Here is a 22648-nt window from a genome sequence, read left to right as displayed (position 1 = left end):
TAAGCTTGTGCTTCAGTGATTCTTTATGCAAACCAGATTTTATTGCTCTTCTGGTTATTGCTTTCACCACTTGAGTTACTGCATTGCATTGAGTATTTTCCACCCCATTTTATAATCATATTTCTGGTGGAAAAATAGTGAGCATCCTTGTCTATGGTTTATGCGTCAGCCCTGGCTTAATTGGCAGCTTGCTTGGCACTTGTGATTACAAGGTTCCAGGTTCAAGTCCCACTCCAGTGCTTGAGTACAAAATACAAAGCCGGCACTCCAGTGCAGCGCAGTAGGAGGTGCCATCTTTCAGATAAAATTCAAACCAAGGCCCCCATCAGCCTGTTCAAGTGGATGTTAAAGAAGAATTATTTTGAAGAAATGCAGGGGAGTTATCCCTGAAGTCTTGCCAATTTTTATCCCTCACTCAACATCACAAAAGAACAGATTATCTGGTCATTATCGTATTGCTGTTTGTGGGGGTTTACGGTGTTCAAATTGGCTGCTATGTTTCCTACATCACAACAGTGTTACAACACTTCGAAATATTTCATTGGATGCAAAATGTTTTCAGACATTCATGGTCATGAAAAGCACTAAATAAATGCAAGTCTTTCTTTTCTTTATAGTTTATATGTTTTTTTCTTTGAACTACATTTCTTAGTTTAAAATAGGCTCTTCAAGAAAGATAACATCCTCAGAATGGTTTCTGCAACTGCACGCTAGCAGATTGGTATTCTTTTCTTTTAACTCTGCGTGAAGTACAGAAACGCAGTTAGTTTCAAACAGCGAGACATCAGACAAAATAAGTCACCTAGTACTAGAAATAACTGATGTGCATTTACCAAGTTATTCATCAACAGCATAATCTAACAAGGATAGCCCTACCATAGATAGTACTCGCCAGATACCATCATGTAGCCATCAACATGCTTTTATGTCTATGTTATGAAGCTTGCCATGCACTTTTCATGGAAAATACCATTATGTTAGAGACTGATTTTTCAAGGGCACTGTTGTATTCCAAAGGAACAAAGGAAGATAGGATTTAGGAGCAGGAGCAGGCCATTCAGCCCTCCGATCCTTCTCTGCCATTCAATAAGATCATAAAAAATGTTTTAAAAAATAAAAAATAAAACAAAATAAATTTTAAAAATTTTAAAAATACAAAGGGTGTTCTGATTATGGGAATGAGACATTTTGGTTGAAGAGTTTATGAGTTTACCGTATAACTTGTTATAGTAGTTAAACATGTTTAGTGCTGCAGTTTTAGTATATGCGTCTTTCTACCTGAAGCTGCCATATTTCTGGGTTTAGGTCATGTGCCCAATAATATCCTGCAGCAGATGTGATGCCACTGGAACTGTGGCCTTCATAGTGACTGTTCAGAAAAAGCAGTAAGAAGACCTCCACCTCCTGAAGGCTCTGCTTCTGGTTCTTTATAAGGAATATACACATCCTTTGGACCCTTTACATGCGTGTTGTCTATTCCCCCCAAATCCTCCGAGCTGAAAGGCTGGGCACGAGGAGTGAGGTCACTAAACTTCCATACCACTCGATTTGAATTTCTGCCAAATGGTGACCTCCAGAAGTGTGGCAGCAGTTGTGGTGACATCACTGCCTCATTTGCATTTGACGGCAATGCCTATTCTACCTTCCAAATGGGGATTCAAGTCAGTAAGGGGTAACAGAACCAACATGAGGGGGGCTCCATGCCTTTCCCTTTTGCTTTGCAGTCTTTTGATATCTTAATTTTTGGTGAATGGAAAAAGATATTCTGCCACTGAAAAATGTTATATTGTGACTATGAATCGCTTGCTAAAGGATACCATGCCGGGTGAAAAATCTAAGAAGATAATGTCCTTCCACCAGACAACTTGGAGAGTAATATCCTTCATGTTGACAACAGTACACCTTTGGCCTTTTCTTTGGAAAAAAAAATCTGCTATGAGCCTGCAATATTTACTTAGAGTCAACCATGGCTCAATGGCAACATTCATAGAACCGATTTTAACTTTTTGTAGAGGTGGGAAATGGGCGTCAGTAGATTGACCACCGACAAGGAATCCTTTCCTTTCCCTATTGTCTTTGAGCCAGAAGGTTGTGTGTTCAAGCCCCACTCTAGAGACTCGAGCACATAATCTATGCGGATACTCCAGTGCAGTCCTGTCGGATGTGTCATCTTTCCACCCTGTCTGCTCGACTCGGATGGAAGTAAACAATCCCGTGGCCTTTTTCAAAGACGAGCAGGGCTCATTCTCCAGTGCCCTGGTCAACATTTATCCCTCAACCAGTACTACTGGAACAGATGATTTGTATCATCATTTATCATTGACGTCATTTACCTAATTGAAGAATTTTTGGGGAAATTTTATGTCCAAATTTGTTGTAGGTTATTACTCTTTTACAACAGTGACTACAATTCAAAAGTATTTTGTTGACTGTGAAGTACTCTGGGACATCCTGAGGTTGTGAATGTCCTTTCTTTTTTTAGAGTGGATGCTTGCAATAATCTCCACATGGCAAATGAAAATGGTGCAATAAGAAAGTTACGTGTCCGGAGACACTTTGAGGTAGATCTTGACTTGTGACAATTCACTATCATCAGTTTCACACTCTCGCACAAATTCTAAATTACCTCCACTGCATGGAAGTGTAACCTTAAATTGTAACAGTCTTAACAGAATGTAGGAACAAAAAGAACCAGAGATTAGCTGATGGTACAAGAACTAGCGGACACAGATTTAAGTTTTTGGAAAAGGGATACAGCATGGATGTAAGGAAGAACCTTTTTTTTATGCAGTGACTGGCAATGATCTGTGTCTATGAGGGTAGTGGAAGTGGGGACAATCAATGATTTTAGAAAGAAATCTGATGGGCGCTTGTGGGAAATAAACGTGCAGGGCCACCAGAAAGAGTGAAGCGAATGGGACTGAGTTGGATTACTGTACAGAGAGCCAGCATGGACTTGATGGGTTGAATCAACTCCTTTTTTGCCTTGATGACGCTATGGGCCGGATTTTCAAAATGGGATTGGGAAGCTGGCATTGGATGAATTCCACATCTCGACCCCATGCCTCAGATGCATTGCTCTCATGACACAAACTTTGAATACAAATACCCTAACTGGCCAGGAGGCGAGCTCAGTGCCCGATTAGTGGTACTGAGAGCCTCCAGGAGGGAGAGGCTGCCTGCCTGGCACCAGAGGCAAAGGACACGTAGGGGGCTGAGTTGCCTTGCTGGTTGAATTAGGCAGCCCCTCAGAAGGCCAGGAGGTTAAACGTGACAGAGACTGGGCATGAAGGGCAAAGCTAAGAACAGCGATCGTGTCAGTGCCATTTGACCCCTCAGATCTGATCTAAAATAACGCTACAAAGAAAATTACTCGGGTCCTGCAGCTGTGCATGAACATGAACGAGTCTATTTGGGTCTGCCGGAAAAAAATTTTAAAATTGCAAGCCGAAACAGATGGGCCCCTTAACAAGCTCCTTAAGGAACTTAAGCGGTTGTTAATTGGCAGCAACTGCGATACCTATTACGTTCCCCCCGCCGGCCCTTTGAAAATTCAAAACTGTTCCAAAGGCGATTTTTAATTCCCGCGCACATCAGGTCCCAATCCAGCAGCCCTTTGAAAATCTGGCCCCGTGACTCTAGGAAATCGCGGATGGAGGTTTATCACTCAAAGAATGAAGAAGGAAGTTGAAAGAGATGTATTTACAAAAAGGGCCATTGGAACATGAACTTTGCAGCAACGGATTATGGAGGAAGATGTTTATAACATAATTTAACATAAAGCATTTGAAGAAGAATATAAAAGCATATTGAGAAATGGGAGGGAAATGCAATCTATTCCAATCTCATCAGTTGAAGAGTTAGCACCAGCACTGATGTGATGGACTGAATGGTCTCTTTCTGCGCCATAATTTTATGATTATATGCTGAATCAAAATTCATTTGGGGAATGCACCTTGCTATGCTTGCAAGCATCTGCTTGTGGTCACCACAGCAGCAGTATTGAAAGAGAACTGTGAACGTGTGAGCAGAAAAATTAATTACAATGGAGAAGAATTAGTGTGATCAGGCTGACGAGGACAAGCACAATGCGCTTTTCGTAACTGGTGCTTTGGGTTTGAAACCAGAGGAATGCAAATTTCCTTTGTGTGGCCTACCTGAAATGGTTTCGGGGAGTCTCAAGCCAGTTTCAATGGCACAGTAAAAAATTGCCCACACATTCACAATTCACTCAAACAGATCAAAGGCAATAGGTTCAGTTGGAAATGTTCTTCTAATATTGGACTGGGACATTACTGGGACATAAATTCCACTCTGCCTAGGCCTGCTATAACTGCCTTCATGCTAACAATGAATGCCTATGAAAAGTATTCTGTTTTGCTGCAATACAATTCTTCATCTTGAACACAAAAATAGGACTGAGAAGAATGTGTACTTACTTGCACATGATGGGTAGCAGGTAATGTAACCCCAGAGCTTGGTCCACTTGTGGAGCAAGGCATGAAGAAAATACTGCTGTTCTGAACTTGCACCTCCTGATGAGTGCATGTCTTAGAGGTATTAGGTTCAGAATGATGTGGAGCAATAGGGCAGAGGAGACTTAAGGAAGAAAGTAGTTTATCAGAAGAAATATTGCAACTAAAATACATTAATTTATTCCTTCACTCACAGACAAACACTAATTTTTAAAGCAGTACATATTTCCTGTTATCACTCTCCATTAAGCAATGGAACTTGGGTTGTTTTCTATATGATTTATTCTTTCATTGGATATAGATGTCACTGGCCAGCATTTGTTGGCCATCCCTAATTGCACTTGAACAGAGGGGCTTGCTAGGCCATTTCAGAGGGCATTGAGGAGTCAACCACATTCTGGTCCAGACTGGACTCATATGTAGGCCAGGGAAGGACAGCAGATTTCTTTCCCTAAAAGACACTAGCAATCTACAGGAGCCTTATATCTCCAGATTTATTCACTGAATTTTAATTCCACCAGCAGCTGTGGTGGGATTTGAACCCATGCCTCCAGGGGATGCCTGGGCTTCTGGACCAGAGGCATTACCACAACACCACCATCTCCCCACATGATGACAAATGCATTACCTTCACATGCTATACTTACTACTAGACTGTGCTGAGGCTGTGCTGTATTTGTCAAGCAGCCAGTGCATGTTTGTGGCATCAATTAATATCTAATTACATGTAACCATGAAGAGATTTGTTTAAAAAGTTGTCATTTATTCTCTGTTCAATGAATGATCAGTTTGAATGCAGTGATGCAGTGTTCCTCCTGCCTATTGCTTATATTCATGACTGATTTCCAAACATGCAGATCACATTCAAACATACAGCCTTTTCTCACAAATGTCTTACCATCTGATTGGCCGGACCTGCCGCACATTTTCGGGAAGGGGTTGGTCACGTGTTTCAGGTAGGAGTAAACAGAAACTTCCAGCCAGTAAAATGAAACCGCCCATTAGCATGAAAGGCAACATCCTGTTATATTTTCCTAAAAGACAGAAGGAGACAGCTTGACAAATAACTGGAAGCTGCCAAAAATGCATTCTCACCCTTAGTGTAGCAAATTAGATTTGAAACGGGGTTTAATATTAATTTTGTTCTCAAAGGACATGCCATGCAGACCTGGTCGCAACTTGCCTCAGCAACATTAGCCAACTTAGAGCGGCCATAGAGAGCCTTGCCTTCTGGCACCATATATTGGAAATTTGGGTGAATCACACAAAATGTGATCAACAGGCAGAATAGCAATCCAGGAATAGCAATAGAGGCAAAAGCCCTAGACAACTCAATACTGGAATGGAGGGATGTGAGGCTTTATCTGGATAGATGAACTAAGATGAACTGAAATGGTATTCTGTTTAGCAATTTTGTGATCTTATGATGCTCTACTCTATCATTGAGACCAGTTATGAAGCTGCCTCACTTTCTTCCCCACATTCTCCTCCCACTCCTCAACTCCTGTGGCTCCGCAGTTATTCTCATGAGAACACAAGAAATAGGAGCAGAAGGAGCCTTGAGCCTGCTCCTCCTCTCAACTCCAATTTCCTGCCCTATACTCACAACTATTGATTCCTTCGGTGTCCAAAAATCTTTTGTCCTCAGTCTTGCATCAACTGATCATCCACAGCCCTCTGGTTAGAGAATTTCAAAGATTCATAACCCAGTGAAAAAAATGTCTCCTCATCTCAGTCCTAAATGCCCAACCTCTTATCTTGAGACTAAGGCCCTTAGTTCCACATTCTCAAGCCAACAGCCTCTCAGCACCTGCCCTATTAGGTCTCTAAGTATTTCAGATGTTGCAGAGATAGTATCTCACATTTTCCTACACTGCAGAGAATGTAGGCCCAATCTGCTTTATATGTCCTCCGAAGACAGTCCTCTCATTAAGAATCAATCTAGTGAATCTTTGTTGCATCCCACTAAGGTAAGGAGACCAAAACTGTGCAAAGTTCTCCAGGTGTGGCCACACTAAAGTCCTATATAATTGCAGAAGTCTTCATTATTCTTAACTCCAATCTACTTGCTATAAAGGGTAACATTTCAGTTGCCTTCCTAGTTGTTTGCTGCACCTGAATGTTACCTTTCCATGATTCATGCAGGACACTCAAATTTCTCTGCATACGATGTTTATTCTTCTCTCAGATTTGAAACAATATTCTGCTTTTCCATTCTTCCTACCAAAGTGGATAATTTCACACTTCCCACATTATACTTGATCTGCCACCTTCTTGCCGAATCACTTAACTAGTCTAGCTTCCTTTACAGCCTCTCTGTGTATTCTTCACATCTTATTTTCCCACATGTCTGTTCTGAGATGGTCCTTCTTATCTGTAGACTCTAGGAGTGGTTTTTGGTTACTGGACAAACTGTAGTCATACTCTTGTACTACTTTGCACTTGTCAATTAGTACTACATCTATACAGGTGACAGAGTGGGCATGTTGCACCTGAGCATGGTGTTCCAAACTCTCTCTTGGGAGTCTAAGACAGGGAGGGGGAGGCAGTGGCATAGTGGTATTGTCACTAGCCTAGTAATCCAGAGATCCAGGGTAATGTTCTGTGGGGGCTGGGTTCAAATCCCACCACAATTTGAATTCAGTCAAAATCTGAAACTAAAAGTATGACTGTGAAGCTATTTTTGTAAAAACCCATCTGGATCACCAATGCCCTGAGGGAAAGGAAATCTGTCATCCTTACCTGGTCTGGCCTACATGTGACTCAAGACCCACAGCAATGTGGTTGATTCTGAAATGGCCTAGTAAGCCATTCAGTCCACTACTAAGTCTAAAGTGGAAACCACCCAGCATTGCACTGGAAATGACAATGGCATACTCAGCCCTATCAACCCTGTAAGTCCTCCTTACCAACATATGGGGGCTAATACCAAAATTGGTGATAGTTGTCTCACAGGCTAGTCAAGCCGCAGCCTGACATAGTCATACTCGTGGAATCATACCTTACAGACAATGTCCCAGACACCAGCATCTGTGGGTGCACCCTGTCCCACTGGCAAGACAAATACAGCAGAGGTAGTAGCACAGTGGTATGCAGTCAGGAGGGAGTTGCACTGGGAGTCCTCAACATTGACTCTGGACCCCTTGAAGTTTCATAGCACCAGATCAAACATAGGCCATAAAACCTGCTGATTATCATGCACTGCCCTCCCTCAGCTGATGAATCAGCATTCCTCCATGTTGAACACCACTTGGAGGAAGCACTGAGGGTGGCAAGGGTACAAAATGTATTCTGGTTGGGGGACTTCAATGTCCATCACCAAGCATGGCTCGGTAGCACCACTACTGACCAAGCTGGCTGAGTCCTAGAGGACATAGCTGCGAGACTGGGTCTATGGCAGGTGGTGGGGGAGCCAACAAGTGGGGAAAAACATACAAAGATGGAGAGTGTTCGTCACCTTCTAAGCTTCAGTACTGCGCAACGTACTACTACCATTCTGAGGCATCTGAATCATATTTTCATAATCCTGAATACTTGTTCATTAGCAACTCTGGAGCTCATGTGGCTTCTGTTGTGCATTTCCTGTGCACGTCAGTGCTTGGGCTCCTCACAGGTGTCACCAGCCGCGTCTTCAGAAGGTAACTCTGGTCTCCAAGAAGTCACCTATGGAGTCTGTTTCGAGGTGTGAATATCTGTGGGAAACTTGCCTGTCTCTGGATGAAGGCATCGTGGCAGCTCCCTGGGAATCTTGCACAGACAAGCATAATGATCTTTCAGAGGTTGCATACCCGCTGAACATTTTTTTAATTCATCCACAAGATGTGGATTTTGCTGGGAAGACAGCTTTCATGGCTCACTTCTCGAAAATATGAGAGTGGGCCACCTTCTTGAATCAACCATATTGCTTGCTAGGCTATTTCAGAGCTCTGTCAGAGTCTGGAGTCACTTATGGGTAAGGACAGCGGATTTCCATCCCAAACAGCAGTGAACCAGGTTGATTTTTATGATAATCCTGTAGTTTCATGGTCACCATCACTGATATGAGCTTTTTATTCCAGACTGTACTTAATTAACTGAAATTAAGTTCCGTAGCTGCCATGGTGGAATTTGAATTGATCTTCAGGTCATTGATACTGACCTCTGGACTATTCTAGAACCCCTAATCTATAGGATCCTCAACACTGATCTAGTGGAATCCCTTTTGGTTGATGAATGCTGCTGGGTGGACAGGCTTTGGGGAATCATGAGGTGAGTTACTCGGTTCAGAATTCCCAGCTTATGACCTGCTCTTGGAGCCAAGTATTTATGTGGCTAGTGCAGTTCAGTTTCTAGTCAATGATAACCTCCAGGATGTTGATAGCGGGGGATTCAGTGATTGTAAAGCCGTTGCATGTCAAGGGCAGATAGTAAAATTCTCTCATATTGGAGATGGCCATTGCCTGGCACTTGTGTGAAAATAAAGTTACTCCATACTGCCCAGTCTTGAGTTGAAGTGCATCTCTTGGTGCATCCATCATATCTGCATGTCCTGAGTCTCAACTGACACAGCACAGGAGCACTCTTGACGTAGGGGCCAGGCTTTGGTTAGTGACTTAGTGACTTCTTCACCGTCAATTTGAGAGCCTCCAAAAAACAATTACAAGGCCCTCTGTCACAGGGCATCGCAAGATCAGTCTCTCAAGACTGACTTGTGATGGTGAGATTTTAGCCATTGTGATGCCAGAGAGTCTCAAGGACACTTATATAGTTTCTCTCTTGTGACGGAATGGGCATCTCCTGGAGGATGTGAGACGGCAATCGTATCAAAGGCGGTGGCTGGACAGCCATTTGCTTCCAAGGGTGCATCTTTATCCATGATGTGCTTAGGAGAAGTGCCTTTGTATTAGGTCCTCCCTGTTTCCTTTGGTGTCATGTGCTGAGCTGACTCCAGCTACCCAGGCGCGCCTCTCATCATTTCCTCCATTGTGCCCCTCATCCTCATGCTCATTCTCCTCGGTTACATCTTCATCTGAGGCAGACGGCTCCTCTGTCCTTTCCTCCAATGAGCGGCCTACTTCACTGAGCGGTCTACTTCAAAAGGCAAATGACCTGCTCAATGGCTGCCCTGGTTTGAAGGTGACTGCTAGTATAATGACATTCTAGCACTGTCTCCCTTGGTGCAATGAAGTAAGCAGACACCACCTCAATGGATAACTTTTGTTGTCCAGTAGCCAGCCATGGACCTGGGTATAGGCTTGAAAAGGTAAAACAGGTTTGACTCCCTCAGGATGAAAGAGTCATGGCAGCTTCCAAAGAATCGTGCACAGACATGGAGGAAAACCTTACTCTGGTTGCACAGAAACTGCATGTTGATGGAATGAAAATACTTTCTATTCAATCTGTACATGTCCTGTGAAGGTGTTTTGGTGTTGATGTGTGTGCAATCTATCGTACCTTGCACTTGTGGAAAGCCAGCTATTGACATAAACCCTATTTCTCTTTGGCTCTGAGATTCCACATCTGTTGGAAAATTAATGTGCTCCCCTACCCTGGCAAAGAGGGCATTGGTCATTGATGTTATGCACCTGTGGTGGCTGACTGTGAGATGCCGCAGAGTTCTGCAGCAGAGCCCTGGAAGGATCCAGCCACATAAAAGTTGAGGACCACAGTACCATTCACCACAATTGACAGGGTTTAGGCACTTGTTCAAGGCATGAGGTCTGCCTCCAACATGCTGCCGATTTCTCTGACCATTTCCTGAGACTATCTAAGCCTTCACCTACACTGCCTGTCAGTCATTTTGAGGAAGCTATAACTGTTCTGCTTTACCCTTCGCTGAGGGAAATATCTCATCCGCCTCCTTCTTGCTGTTCTGATTGGGGGCTCTGCCACCTCATGCCTAGGCACAATGACTCTCGCTACATGCTGCTGCCTCTGCTTTTCCCCTACCTGATGCATGTGAGAGGGCCCTGCGTCCATTTCTTCTACCTTCCTTCATTTGCGGACAACAGCCAGCACACCCAGCGAGACTGGCAGACTGAAATATTGGGGCGCTGAAGAGGCGCCTACGCGGATGTGCTCTTGCTCTTCCAGCCACCCCACCCTCCACTTCCCTGAGGTCATACAACAGCCTCTATCTCAGAGACAAACTGAGCTTTAAGTCTGATATCTCACACAACTCTATGTAAGGCTTAGAATTCTTTACCTCAGGCCTTCAGAACTGTTTACGTCTCCAATACCAAGTTGTGGAACACACAGTGCGACTCTTGTACCTTTTCACAGTGAAAATCATGACCCCACCCCCCCCACCCCTCCCCACCCCGTTCTGTCCTGTCTCTTTAATTGGCCCGGCTGATTCATAAATGCCACACGTGCCCATTTCATGCACTTTTCAATATCGGAAATGCCAAGAATCGTGGCAGGGCTCCTGGATCCAGGGCATGCCCGTCATTTTGAACCCTCCATGCAGTGTCCCCAACTCCATGAAAATCCAGCCCATTAAGTCATAACCTGAGTTAAAGCAGTGCCTAATGAGCATTTAACAAAGCCTGTCCCATAGGGAGCTCCAGTGCACTGAAGAAAGTGCTCAGGTAAAGGTGGAAATCGACATGTTCCTGACTGCTTCCTGCAGCAATTGACAGGCAACAAAGACTTTAAACACTTAGATATAATAGAACCCACCTACAAGTTCCCCTCTAAGCCACACACCATCCTGACTTGGAAACATATTGCCGTTCCTTCACTATCACTAGGCCAAAATCCTAGAACTCCTCCGTGTTGACACTGTGGGCATATCTAAACCACACAGACTTCAGCAGTTCAAGAAGGTGGCTCACTACCCCCTTCTCAAAGGCAATTAGGGATGGGCAACAAAGGCTGGCCTTGCTGATGACATTCACATCCCATGAACAAATAAAAAAAATCAGTTTTTCTGTTGCTTGTAAGGTAGGAGACAGGGATTAGGGATAAAGGGATAAAGGGAACATCTCTGAACAATGGGATGTGCCAAATACCATGGAATTACACTAGGCTCTCAACCTTTCACCATGTATAGTAACAATTTAGATGATGGAATGGAGAGTTGTATATCCAAGTTTGTTGATGACACTAAGTTAGGAGGTCCAGCAGGATGTCAAGATAGGCGCAGGAAGTTGCAAATAGACATGGGCAGATAAGTGGTAAAAATATGGCAGATGGTTTTCAATGAGGGGATGTGTGAGGTTTTCCACTTTGGATATGGGCAAGACAAATCCAAAGATTTTCTTATTGTTGAGGGATGGTGTGAAGTAGCAAAGCTGTCCACATTCACAAGTCACTAAAGGTTAGTGCCGTAGCTACAAAGCATCTTCAAAAAGGTTAAGGGAATGTTGGCCTTTGTCTCAAAGGAATGGGACACAAAAGCAAGGAAGTAAGGCTTTCATTATTAAAGAAGTTTGTCAGACCACATCTGCATTCACTTTTAGGCACCGCACCTCAAGAAAGATTATATTAGCATTGCAGGGAGTATATAAGATATCAGGGCTTAAAGGGTTGGCTGTGTAAAAGAGAGCAGGCTGTATAAAGTTGACTCATCCCTGAGTTTAGAAACTTGTGAGATGATCTAATCAAGGTGTTTAAAATTATGGACAAAAAGCAGGGATGTGGAACTAAGCATGACAGTTCCTTCGAAAGAGCCAGCACTGGCACAGTAAACTGAATGGTTTCCTTCTGTGCTGCAGATTTCCATGATTCTATGATTCTCAGATAGTGAGAAACTATTTCCTCTGGTGGGGAATCCAGGTCAAGGGGGTATAACCTTAACAGAGCCAGGCCATTTAGGATTTAAACCAGGAAGTACATTTTCATGCAAACAAAGGTGAAAATCCAGAATTTGCTCCTTTAAATGGCTGTTGAGGCTAGATCAATTGAAATTTCCAAGATTGAAATCAATTGATATTTGTTGGGAAATAATATCAATGGCCATAGAACAAAGGCAGATGAATGGATTTCTGGGCTCTAAGCTGAGCCACAATATGAATTCTTGGCTAACAGCCCCAACAGCCATTACAGTTCTAAAACATCTGAGCGCCAGGGAAAACATTGCTTGGCTGACAGCTCTAGACCTCTTTTCTATGCTGTCAATTGCACAATGTTTATTTACACAAGATAAAGAGATTTCAAGTGCCTGTAGTTCCGGCTATTTTTTTTTTCGTTCACGGGATGTGGGCTTCGCTGGCTGGGCCAGCATTTATTGCCCATCCCCAGTTGCCCTTGACAAGGTGGTGGTGAGCTACCTTCTTGAACCGCTGCAGTCCATGTGGTGTAGGTACACCACAGTGCTGCTAGGAAGGGAGTTCCAGGATTTTGACCCAGTGACAATGAAGGAACGGCGATATATTTCCAAGTCAGGATGGTGAGTGACTTGAAGGGGAACTTCCAGGCAGTGGTGTCCCCATTTATTTGCTGCCCTGGTCCTTCTAGGTGGCAGTGGTCATGGGTTTGGAAGGTGCTGTCTAAGGAGCCTTGATGAATTCCTTGGCCAACTGATACTTTAAAGGGTCTGGTTGATTGACACTTTCATTGGCCTGTAGTAAAAAAGGATTTTTTAAAAAGAAATTGAATGTTTTTTAAAGCTTGTTTCACAAATCCTATTGTCAATATAGGGATTATTGGTTCTATAGAAAGTGTAGTGGTTGAATAGGCATGGAAGTGCCATAGCTTGGCATGGAGGGGCATCATGGGCCATAGTGGTTGCTTGAGGAACATAACTAGGCATAGGTGGCATGAAGGGCCATGGAGAATGACTTGGGGGCATGGGGAGGCATGAGTGTGTGTGATATGAGGGCTGGGGGGCCTTTATGTTTTCATGATAACTGGGATGAATTCCCTCAGTGCCAAGAAACCAGCAGCCCCTGTGGCAGCCTCAATGCAAACTGGAGGAACAGCACCTCATCTTCCGATTAGGCATCTTACAAGCCTTCCAAACTTAACATTGAGTTCAACAACTTCAGATCATGAACTCTCTCCACCACCTTCACCACTTTTTGATCCCCTTTATTCAATATTTATCTTTTAATTTTTATATATTTTTTTCTCACCTATTTCTATTTTTAAAAAAATGTATTTCTATTCATTGTTTTATCCCCACCATTTAGCCCATTTCAATCTTTTTTCCCACACCGTCCCCTCCCCCCACCTCACCCCCACTCGGGCCATCTGTCACTTGCTCATTCTGCTTCCTACTCTTAATGTCACCATGAGCAACTCCTTTAGCCATTATCACCACCATCAACACCCCTTCGACCTCTTGTTTATGACATCTTTTGCAATCTCTCCTTTGCCTCCACCTATCAATGGCCTTCTATCCAGCTTCACCTGTCCCACCCTCCCTTAAACAGTATATATATTTCACCTCATTTCTACTTCTCTTTCATTCTGAAGAAGAGTCATACGGACTCAAAACGTTAACTCTCTCTTTCTCTCCACAGATGCTGTCAAACCTGCTGAGTTTTTCCAGCAATTTTTGTTTTTGTTCCCAGATATTTCTATGTGTGCAGTGTCTGTGAACTTTTCCACACTAAAGATCCAGAATTTTATACCCCCCATCCCATCTCAGGATGGGCTGGGAGGCAGGTGGGGGTGGGCGTATAATTGGGTGCAAGAGCAGATGATGCATTGTTTGGGTCAATCGATGCCCTTAAGTAGTGAATTAAAGGCCATTAAAGGGCCTCTTCCTCCCGCCACTGATATTTTACCACCAGTGGGAGATTAGGCCCATGCCATGTAGCGAGATCACCAGGGTTCAGGCTCGGGGTGGAGAGTGGTGGTCCCTTCTGTTCAGGCACCCTGTGCCCCATATAGGGCCCTGCTAGTGCAAAGAACAGCCCCACTTGAAGAAAGCCCTCCCACCCAACCACTCGATCGTGCTCCCACTCCCTCATTGCCGGGGTCTGTCTGACTATCCCCGGTGAGGCTGCCGTACTTACCTTTCCTCCAGGCCTCCAGCACTGCTCCTGGTCTGGGGCCTACTGCAGTCCCAGCAGTGGCCAGCACTCCCTATGGCCTAGCAGCAAGTGAAGGGCTGTCGGCCCTCTGATTGGTGGGCAGCTAGGAGGCAGGGTTTCCTTCCTCTGGGGGCCCAAAGCCATGACCTTAGGCAACTAATTGTCTGATGACCATAAAATATAGTCACTACTTCCAGGGCCATCAGAGGCCGGCTCTCCCTCGGATTTCCAGCCAGTGAGCAGGGACACCACCTCTGTGTTAAATGCCAGTTAATGTGTTTTATAAATGCCGTCATAAATTTTAATATCAAAAATTTGTACGTTGGGAACAGTCTCATTTATCTAGCTACTGTTCAGCTCAATATATTGGGAGTGGCAACTTGCATGAGCTAAAGGTGCAGGCTGGTCAGAAAGGCACAGGCATTGCCATAGGCACTTCCCAGTAGCAAGTGCTCAACTCTTTGGAGAAATCTAAATGATGGGCAAAAGGATTTTTAAGAATTATTTGGAGCGATTTGATGACTTCTTGACCTTTCTTTTCTCGGTAGAATTTCCTGAATAGATCATGCGTAATTATTGTTTTTCTAATTCCTCACTTTTGTTTATAGAACCATAGAAAAGTTACAGCACAGCAAGAGGCCATTTGGCCTATCTTGTCCATGCCAGCCCGAGGACACCCAGGTGCCCTTTCTAATCCCGCCTTCCTGCACCCGGCCCATAAACCTGAAGCTTACAGCACTTAAGGTGCAGATCTTTCTAAAAGAGTTTAGAGTTTCTGCCTCGACCACCAACTTGGGCAGCGAATTCCAGACACCCACTACCCTCTGCGTAAAAAAGTTCTTCCTTATCTAGTATCTTATCCCACAAATTCATCTTTGTGCAGCTTATTTCTTAAATTGTGACTTGCCACTGTTTTAATACAAAATGTGAGGCAAAAGCAAAGTGGTTTTGCACAAAATGGTGAAGAGTGACTCGCAACATGGCATAGCAATTGTAACACAAGATATATGATGATAAAGGGCATGCCAGGTTCTGTTTTTTTATTTGTTCATGGGATGTGGGTGTCACTGGCTAGGCTAGGCCAGGCCAGCATTTATGACCCATCCCTAGTTGCCCTAGTTCAGTGGGTCTGGAGTCACTTGTAGACCAGACCAGATAAGGATAGCAGATTTCCTTCCCTAAAGGACACTAGTGAGCCAGATGGGTTTTTACAACAATCAACAACGGTTTCACAGTCATCATTAGACTTTTAATTCCAGATTTTTATTGAATTCAAATTCCACCAACTGCCAGGGCAGGATTCAAGCCTGGGTCCCCAGAGCATTACCCTGGGTCTCCAGATTACTAGTCCAACAACAATACCACTGAGCCATCACCTATAGTTTTTATATATGCATTGGTTTATGTTAAATTATAGTGATCAAAGTGAACGCAGTGGCTGAGAATTTCCTCAGAGCTGCACCCGTTCAGCCGCCACATTCTGGGAAAGTTATTGTGATGAAGCAGGAGCAGTTCAAAGGAAATTTCCAGCTAAGTAATCCATATTCTATTATTAGTGTCTTTCTGTTGAGCTATCAAGCCTTAAAACTTTGTGAAAGATTTATTGAAAGGAAAACACAGTAGATAATCTTTCAACTCCTCACTTACCAAGATAAACAAAGTATGGGGAGATAATGCTGCCAACTCTGGATGCCATGGAACATATTCCAATCCCCATGTTCCTCACCACCGTCGGATATAGCTCAGCAGAGAAAACATAGATTATGGCAAAGGATATTGTAATACCTGCTTTTCCAATCATCACCAACACTGTTGTCAGAATATGGAGAGCTGTGAAAACCAAATTAAGCAGCATTTAATATGTGCAGACAGGCCTTTCAAAATGATGCAAGTGCACCTACTTCCATGTATTTCCTTTTTTAATTTCCAAGCAGAATGTTTACTTATTGCATAATTCCACAATCCCTCCTGTTGAAGGGTGTTTTTTTCTTGGAATACAACTGCAATATTATTCGCCAGTTTGTGTGTTGCTGCCATCCCTACATATATATCGAGGAGGAAAAATGATGTCCCTTCCTCCTTTACTTATCTGCTGTGCTCATACACACAACGCCAAGTGGCAGCTGTGCAGATGCCATGGCTGCACAGAACTAAAGCTCTGCCTCTGCCTTCAGCAGGCACGTTAAGGTAGGCAAAGTCAAAAAGCAAATCAGATGTTAGAAACTGAGCAAGTAATAACCACGCAAACAGGGGGAAAAAAAAACATTCAGCTGTCCTTTACTCCTGGAGACATGAGCCTCAAACTCTGATAGGAACTCGAGATGGGAATTAAGAAGATAACCATCCTGACACTGGCACCGTGCTGTCTGGTCGGGTTTAACTCAGTGCCCTCAACTGCAGCGGCAGCAGGTGGTAGCACAGCATCTGGGGCAGGAGTTGCTCTGAAGAAGAGTCGTTTGGGCTCAAAACGTTAACTCTGTTTCTCTCTTCCCCAGACGCTGCCAGGCCTGCTGAGTTTTTCCGGCATTTTCTGTTTTGTTTCAGGTTTCCAGCATCCACAGTATTTTGTTTTTATCTGGGGAAGGAGGCCAACTCTGGGGACCAAAGGAACAGTCCCCGTTGCTCAGGTAATTCATGGGGAAGGAGTTTTGGGGGGGTTTTATGATCACTTGAGGATGGAGCCTAGGTGAGGGGAGGCCTAAATGTTCTAACTGTGTGGCCTGGAGATGTTCTGCTTCTCCTGGCCCCTCAAGGAAAGTAAAAAAATGATAAGGTTTGCCTCTTATTTGGGCCTCTTCTGGGTCTGGTTCTTCTTACTGTTAGATTGATCTGGCAGGAAAGTCACAAAGGCTCCCCTGCTTAGGCCTATGGTTAAATAAGCAGGCAGGCCCTAAAGCATGAGCTATATATTTAAAGGGGACCCTGCAGGTTTCCAGCGAGTGTCCTTCCAACCTGCTTAGAAGAGTATGTTAAAATCAATCACTGCAGGAAGGGAACGGTGATCAGGTAAATCCTCCTGCCAATTTTAACTACCCACGGACCTGGTTCCCTCTGGGCAGTCAAGGTTAAAATTTGCCTCTGATATATCTTACATAATATAAAAAATAAATGTATCGGCATTGTAATGTGGTAGCAATTCCTGCCACAGACGAGGAGGGGTGCATCATTCTCCAGGCATCCCCAGGAGACTTCAGGCCCTTAAGGATCCACACATAGTCCCAGCATAAACTCCAATGCCTGTTTCTTTCAGGTATCCCAGTGCCTGAGCACCCAGTATACCCATGTAGAAGGAACTGAAGTGGGAGGCCAGGAATGCTGATGCTTCTCGACCCAAGTACATAACCTGGGCCTGCACCTACTCTAGACACTGACCCAGTTTTATCAGAGTAGCAAATGCAGAAATTCCCAGGTCAACATTGTGGGGAGAAGGACTTGGTGTAATAGCTCCCTTCACCATTCATCTTGTTTCATGTTTGCTGTGGCTGGGGACTGAGTGCTCCCCAGGTACAAGGAAAATGAAATTCTCTGTTATCTTTAGCCATAGAAATATATGAATGATAAAGAATCCTTATATAGGTATAAGATATTAAGTAGAATAGAAAGAAACTAAATCTTGGGTATGATTTTTAAGTTAAAGTTAGCTGTGATTCTATGAGACAAAAGAGCCATAGGTATAAACTTAATGAAAGGCAAGTATGGAACTGAACTTCTAGCATAAAATATCCAATAATTGGGATGGTTTTTTAGGTAGGTTAAGTGGATGTAAAAGCTCTGGAATTATGCAAAAAGATAAGTAAATGTTGTACTTCTTTTTATTCATTCATGGGATGTGGGCATCACTGGCTAGGCCAGCATTTATTGCCCAACCCTAATTGCCTTTGTTCAGGGGCAGTTAAGAGTCATTAACATGGCTGTGGGTCTGGAGTCACATGTAGGCCAGATCAGGCAAGGATAGCAAATTTCCTTCCCTAAAGGACATTAGTGAACCAGATGGGTTTTTACAACAATCAACAATGGCCATCATTAGACTTTTAACTCCAGATTTTTATTGAATTCAAATTCCACTATCTGCTGTGGTGGGATTTGAACCTGGGTCCCCAGATCATTACCCTAGGTCTCTGGATTACTAGTCTAGTGACAATACCACTACGCCACCACCTCCCCTAAATGGGGAATTTTGGAAAGGTGAGCTCTTTACTCCTTGTGATGGTCATGAACACGATCAACACAGACTGGGGACTGAACCTGGGATTTTTCTGGACTGATGCTTCAGTGTCATATTGAGTGGTGCACTTGTCACCTTGCCATTAAGAGAGCTCCTATTTCAGCCATAATTTCATTTTTTACTTGAACCAACTTACTCAAAAAGCGAATAAAATGTCACCAGGAAAAAGTGAAGCAGATAACCATCGGCATTTCAAAAATGTGAAGTAGAAGAGTTTTCTAAATCTCTTACATGGAGGAATAAATTGAATGAAGAGCAGAATAATGCCACCAAGAATCAGCATGAAAGCGGTTGAAAGTCGTCGAGGTGCATGGTTCAGCATCCACCATGCCATTGCATATGCCACAATTTCACTGATTGCAGAAATTAAGCAGTTGAGGTAAGGGTCACCATACATATTGGGAGTGCCCAGGGTTAAAACAAAGTACCCAATGGAGGTAATCATCCTGCAATGAAACAGAATAGAAATTAAAGCTTTTCAACCCTTTGTAAAAGATTGTCTAGATACAGTCAGCAGGCTAATGTTAGAAATTCAGGTCACAACCCATACCTGTATAATGCCTCTAGTATTGTGGAAATCTCTCACAGTACTTCACCATGAAGGAGACTGGACACTTCAGCAGGACTGGGAAAAGGTTTGAAGAGATGACCAAAGGTACAGTCAAAGAGGCTAATTTTCAAAGGATTTTGGTACAGAAACAGGAAGATGGAGAAGTGAGGACGAGAATTTGAAAATGCATGATGGTTGAAAGCTTTGCCATTAATGGTGCAGGAGCACACAATGGGTATAATATAGACTTTGAGTAATAGGATGGGTCAGAATAGAACAGAAGAAACATTACCTCTCTTTTGATTTTTCTTTCATTGGTATGACCCAATATGTCAAAATAATAAGAATGAGGGTACAAACAGGGACTTAGGGCTGAAAAAGGTTGCCGAGGTAAGTTGAAGTGCTGCCACTTAACCTACCTGAAAGAAAGAACTTGCACTTATATAGCACCTTCCACAACCTCAGAACAACTCAAAGTACCTTACAACCAATCAAACACTTCTGTAGGAAGTGCGGCAGCTAATTCTTGCAGAGCAGGATACCACAAACAAAGATGAAATACAAGACGAGACATTTGCGTTACGTGAGGGTTGAGAAATAAATGTTATCCATGGGATATATGTAAAGAGAGTGAGAATTTTGAATCGCTGAGCCAAGCTAGGCATAGCAGGAAAATTGGAAACATTCAGCTTGTAGGTGACAAAGATGAAGGTTTCAACCAGTGTCAGGGAGGAAGTAGCTGCAGACACTGATGTTGTTTAAAGTGGGAATTACAAGAAGAAATTGGCCTCTGGCAGCAGCACATAACTGGCTCATAGTGAATTGACAGCTGAATGTTCACTGTGCCCGATTTTCTTTCCACTGAAGTTCACAGAACTTTAGTTCAATCTCTTCTCGGAGACTTGTTTTCTAGTCTCACTGTCACTTTTACTTGGGTTGAAATTAATAATCTGGGCAATGTTTTCCAAGTCAATGGAAAATAAGAACTTGCTCAGTGAAAAATCAGCTGCTGATTCCCTACGAGCCCATTGCGTGTTGCTGGTGTGGACCAATTTCACTCCCTACCTAGTCTAGTGATGTACTGAATGGGAGGTTTGCAGCTCAGCCCAAAGACAAGCATAGTTCTGAAGCTGTGCACGGTCAGGTTCAGCCTCAACAAATATCCAGGCAGCAGAGTGGAATTGGAGGATGAGGGTTACAGGGCGTGCTGTGACAACCAGACAGGAAGTTCCTCCAGACAAAGGCCCAGTTACAACAGAGTAGGGAACCCAGGAATTGCCAGATTAATATTAAGAGGACAGCACTTGGCATAATAGCCTCTTTGACTGTTCACCTCATTTCACATTTGCTGTAGCTCAGGAAATTTACCTCTGTTATTTATAGCCATGAAGTGGGTGAATGATAAATAAGCCTTATACAGGTATAAGATACTAAGTAGGGCAGAAATAAATACATCTTGGACTGGACTTATAAGTTCAAGTTAGCTGTAATTCTATGGAATAAAAGGGCATAAGGATAAAACTGGAAAAAGGAAAGTAAGGAACTGGTTTCCAGCATAAATTAATCAGTACCTGCACGGCTTTTCAGGTAGGTTAAGTGGATGTAAAAGCTCTGGGATCACTCAAAAGCCAGTGAAATGCTGTGTTATTATTAATAAGTAACAGCCAAATTTGACAATAACACAATAAAATACACCAATTCACCGTTCTATCGTGTGTTTTAATGCCTTTATTACATTTTTATTTCAATACATCAGTCTCACCCAAAATCCTAGCTTGAAAATTGATATTTTCTCCAGAGCTGTAACTGTTAGTTGAAATCAAATCATGCAGTATGACTATGCACCCAATTTTTCATGATGTTGACAGCCAAATCGCTAGAATATTTACCTAGAAATTCTACCAATTTCTGCTCAGATGGTTTCACATTATTTGAAGACAAACTAGAAGACAACTTTCAGGAGCTTTATTCAGATAAAGTTTATAATGTTTTGAACAAAGGATAGAGATTCTCTATGGCTTCTCCAAATCTCCAACTACAACATCAGAAATACCAAAGAAATGATATAATCTACCAATTGCACCATTTGACTGATGTTCTGCTAAAGTTACAGCGGAAGATTGTCAGAACTCCCTTAAATTTCTGGTTGCCTGTGTGCATGAGAGAGATATAGAGAGACAGAGAGAGAGGAGCTGATGGTTGGGGAGTAAGGGGGCGTGGCAGGCCCACATAATGTGGCTGTAGTATAAGGGACTGGCATATATAGGGTTAATGTAGGACTGAGTACAGTACCATCCACACAGTGATGTAAGGGAGCACCTGACTCACACCCAGGATCAGTCGAGTGTTGGACAGAGCCATGCTTACAAGCAAGCATGGAGACAGGGTGGAATTTTCCATGCCCATTGGCGTTGGGCGTCATGGCGGGCATGAGCAGACATTATGGCGGGAAGGCTAAAAATTGGTTTCACGGTGCCATGAAACCAGTTTGCGATTGTCCGCTCCACCTGTCAAAGGCAACCACTCGCTCCCATCGCCACTCGTCGGGAACTTCATTTTAATACATCTGCATATTATTATAAGCCCTGCTCGCCGGAATCATCTCCCACGCTGGATCATCCATGCACATCAGCATGATTTCACAACTGAACATGAGTGACGTGCACCTGGCGAACTGCACTTCACTTGGTACTTTGAGGCTTGTTTGCCTACCTTGCTTCAGGCAGCACTTACAGTCATTAGCACCAGGCTTTGTAGACAGCACCACACATGGGCAGGTCTCTACTTACGAGACTAGCTGAAAGGCACGGGTGGCTTTTCAACTGCGGCAGGGCTAAGGCTTGCTTGGGGAAGGGGGAGAAGTGGCCTCAGGTAATGGAGGAGGTTGCAGGGTGAGGACTGTACTGGAGAAGGAGGGTATCCCAGAGTGTGTGGGGGGACACATGTTGATCTATGGAAATGGCCTCAAGAGGGTGAGGGCTGAGGAGGCAGCCTCCAGAGGAGATGAGGCCAGGTGGAGATGGAAGGTTGTGTGTGAGAGTGTTATTGGTGATGTCCCAGTGAGTGAGATGGCAGTGAGTGAGATGCCAGTGAATGCGTGATGGGCTTGTGAGTGTGTGAGTTTAGAGTGTTGAGATGGTTGCCTTACCCTGGTGGCACAGATGAGATCATTCATTCCTCTTTCTGCACAGGATCGCGAAACTCTTCTGTGCAGCATTAGCACTGACCACGACTGTCGCTGCCTCCCAAGCCGGAGTGGTGACATTGATGGGCTTCCTTCAGCCAGAGCGGAGGTAGAGGACATCGTGGTGGTCTCCAATGGTGTCCAGAAGGCATCCCAGGGACGCATCATTGAATTGAGCGGCTGCAGTCTTCTTGTCTTTTGGGGCCATGTCTTCTGTGCAGTAGTCCTGGGCTGGAAGCACAGTGCTGTGCG

The 22648-nt window shown here is 43.8% G+C and overlaps 1 protein-coding gene across 1 annotated transcript in view; it reads right to left on the bottom strand.

The window, feature by feature from the left end:
• Positions 1-423: 423 nt before the first annotated feature.
• Positions 424-22648, bottom strand: part of LOC144692826 (organic cation/carnitine transporter 2-like) — a 109601-nt gene continuing 87376 nt past the window's right edge. The window contains exons 7-11 of the mRNA XM_078561903.1: positions 18894-19108; positions 16085-16267; positions 5374-5509; positions 4440-4599; positions 424-740 (exon numbers count right to left, since the gene is read on the bottom strand). Coding sequence (XP_078418029.1) covers positions 735-740; positions 4440-4599; positions 5374-5509; positions 16085-16267; positions 18894-19108 — 700 coding nt within the window. The 3' untranslated portion in view covers positions 424-734. The remainder of the gene's footprint in view (positions 741-4439; positions 4600-5373; positions 5510-16084; positions 16268-18893; positions 19109-22648) is intronic.

Source organism: Cetorhinus maximus, chromosome 2 (genome assembly GCF_964194155.1).
Source record: "Cetorhinus maximus chromosome 2, sCetMax3.hap1.1, whole genome shotgun sequence".
Taxonomy (NCBI): Eukaryota; Metazoa; Chordata; class Chondrichthyes; order Lamniformes; family Cetorhinidae; genus Cetorhinus; species Cetorhinus maximus.
This window is presented reverse-complemented; position numbering and strand designations above follow the sequence as displayed.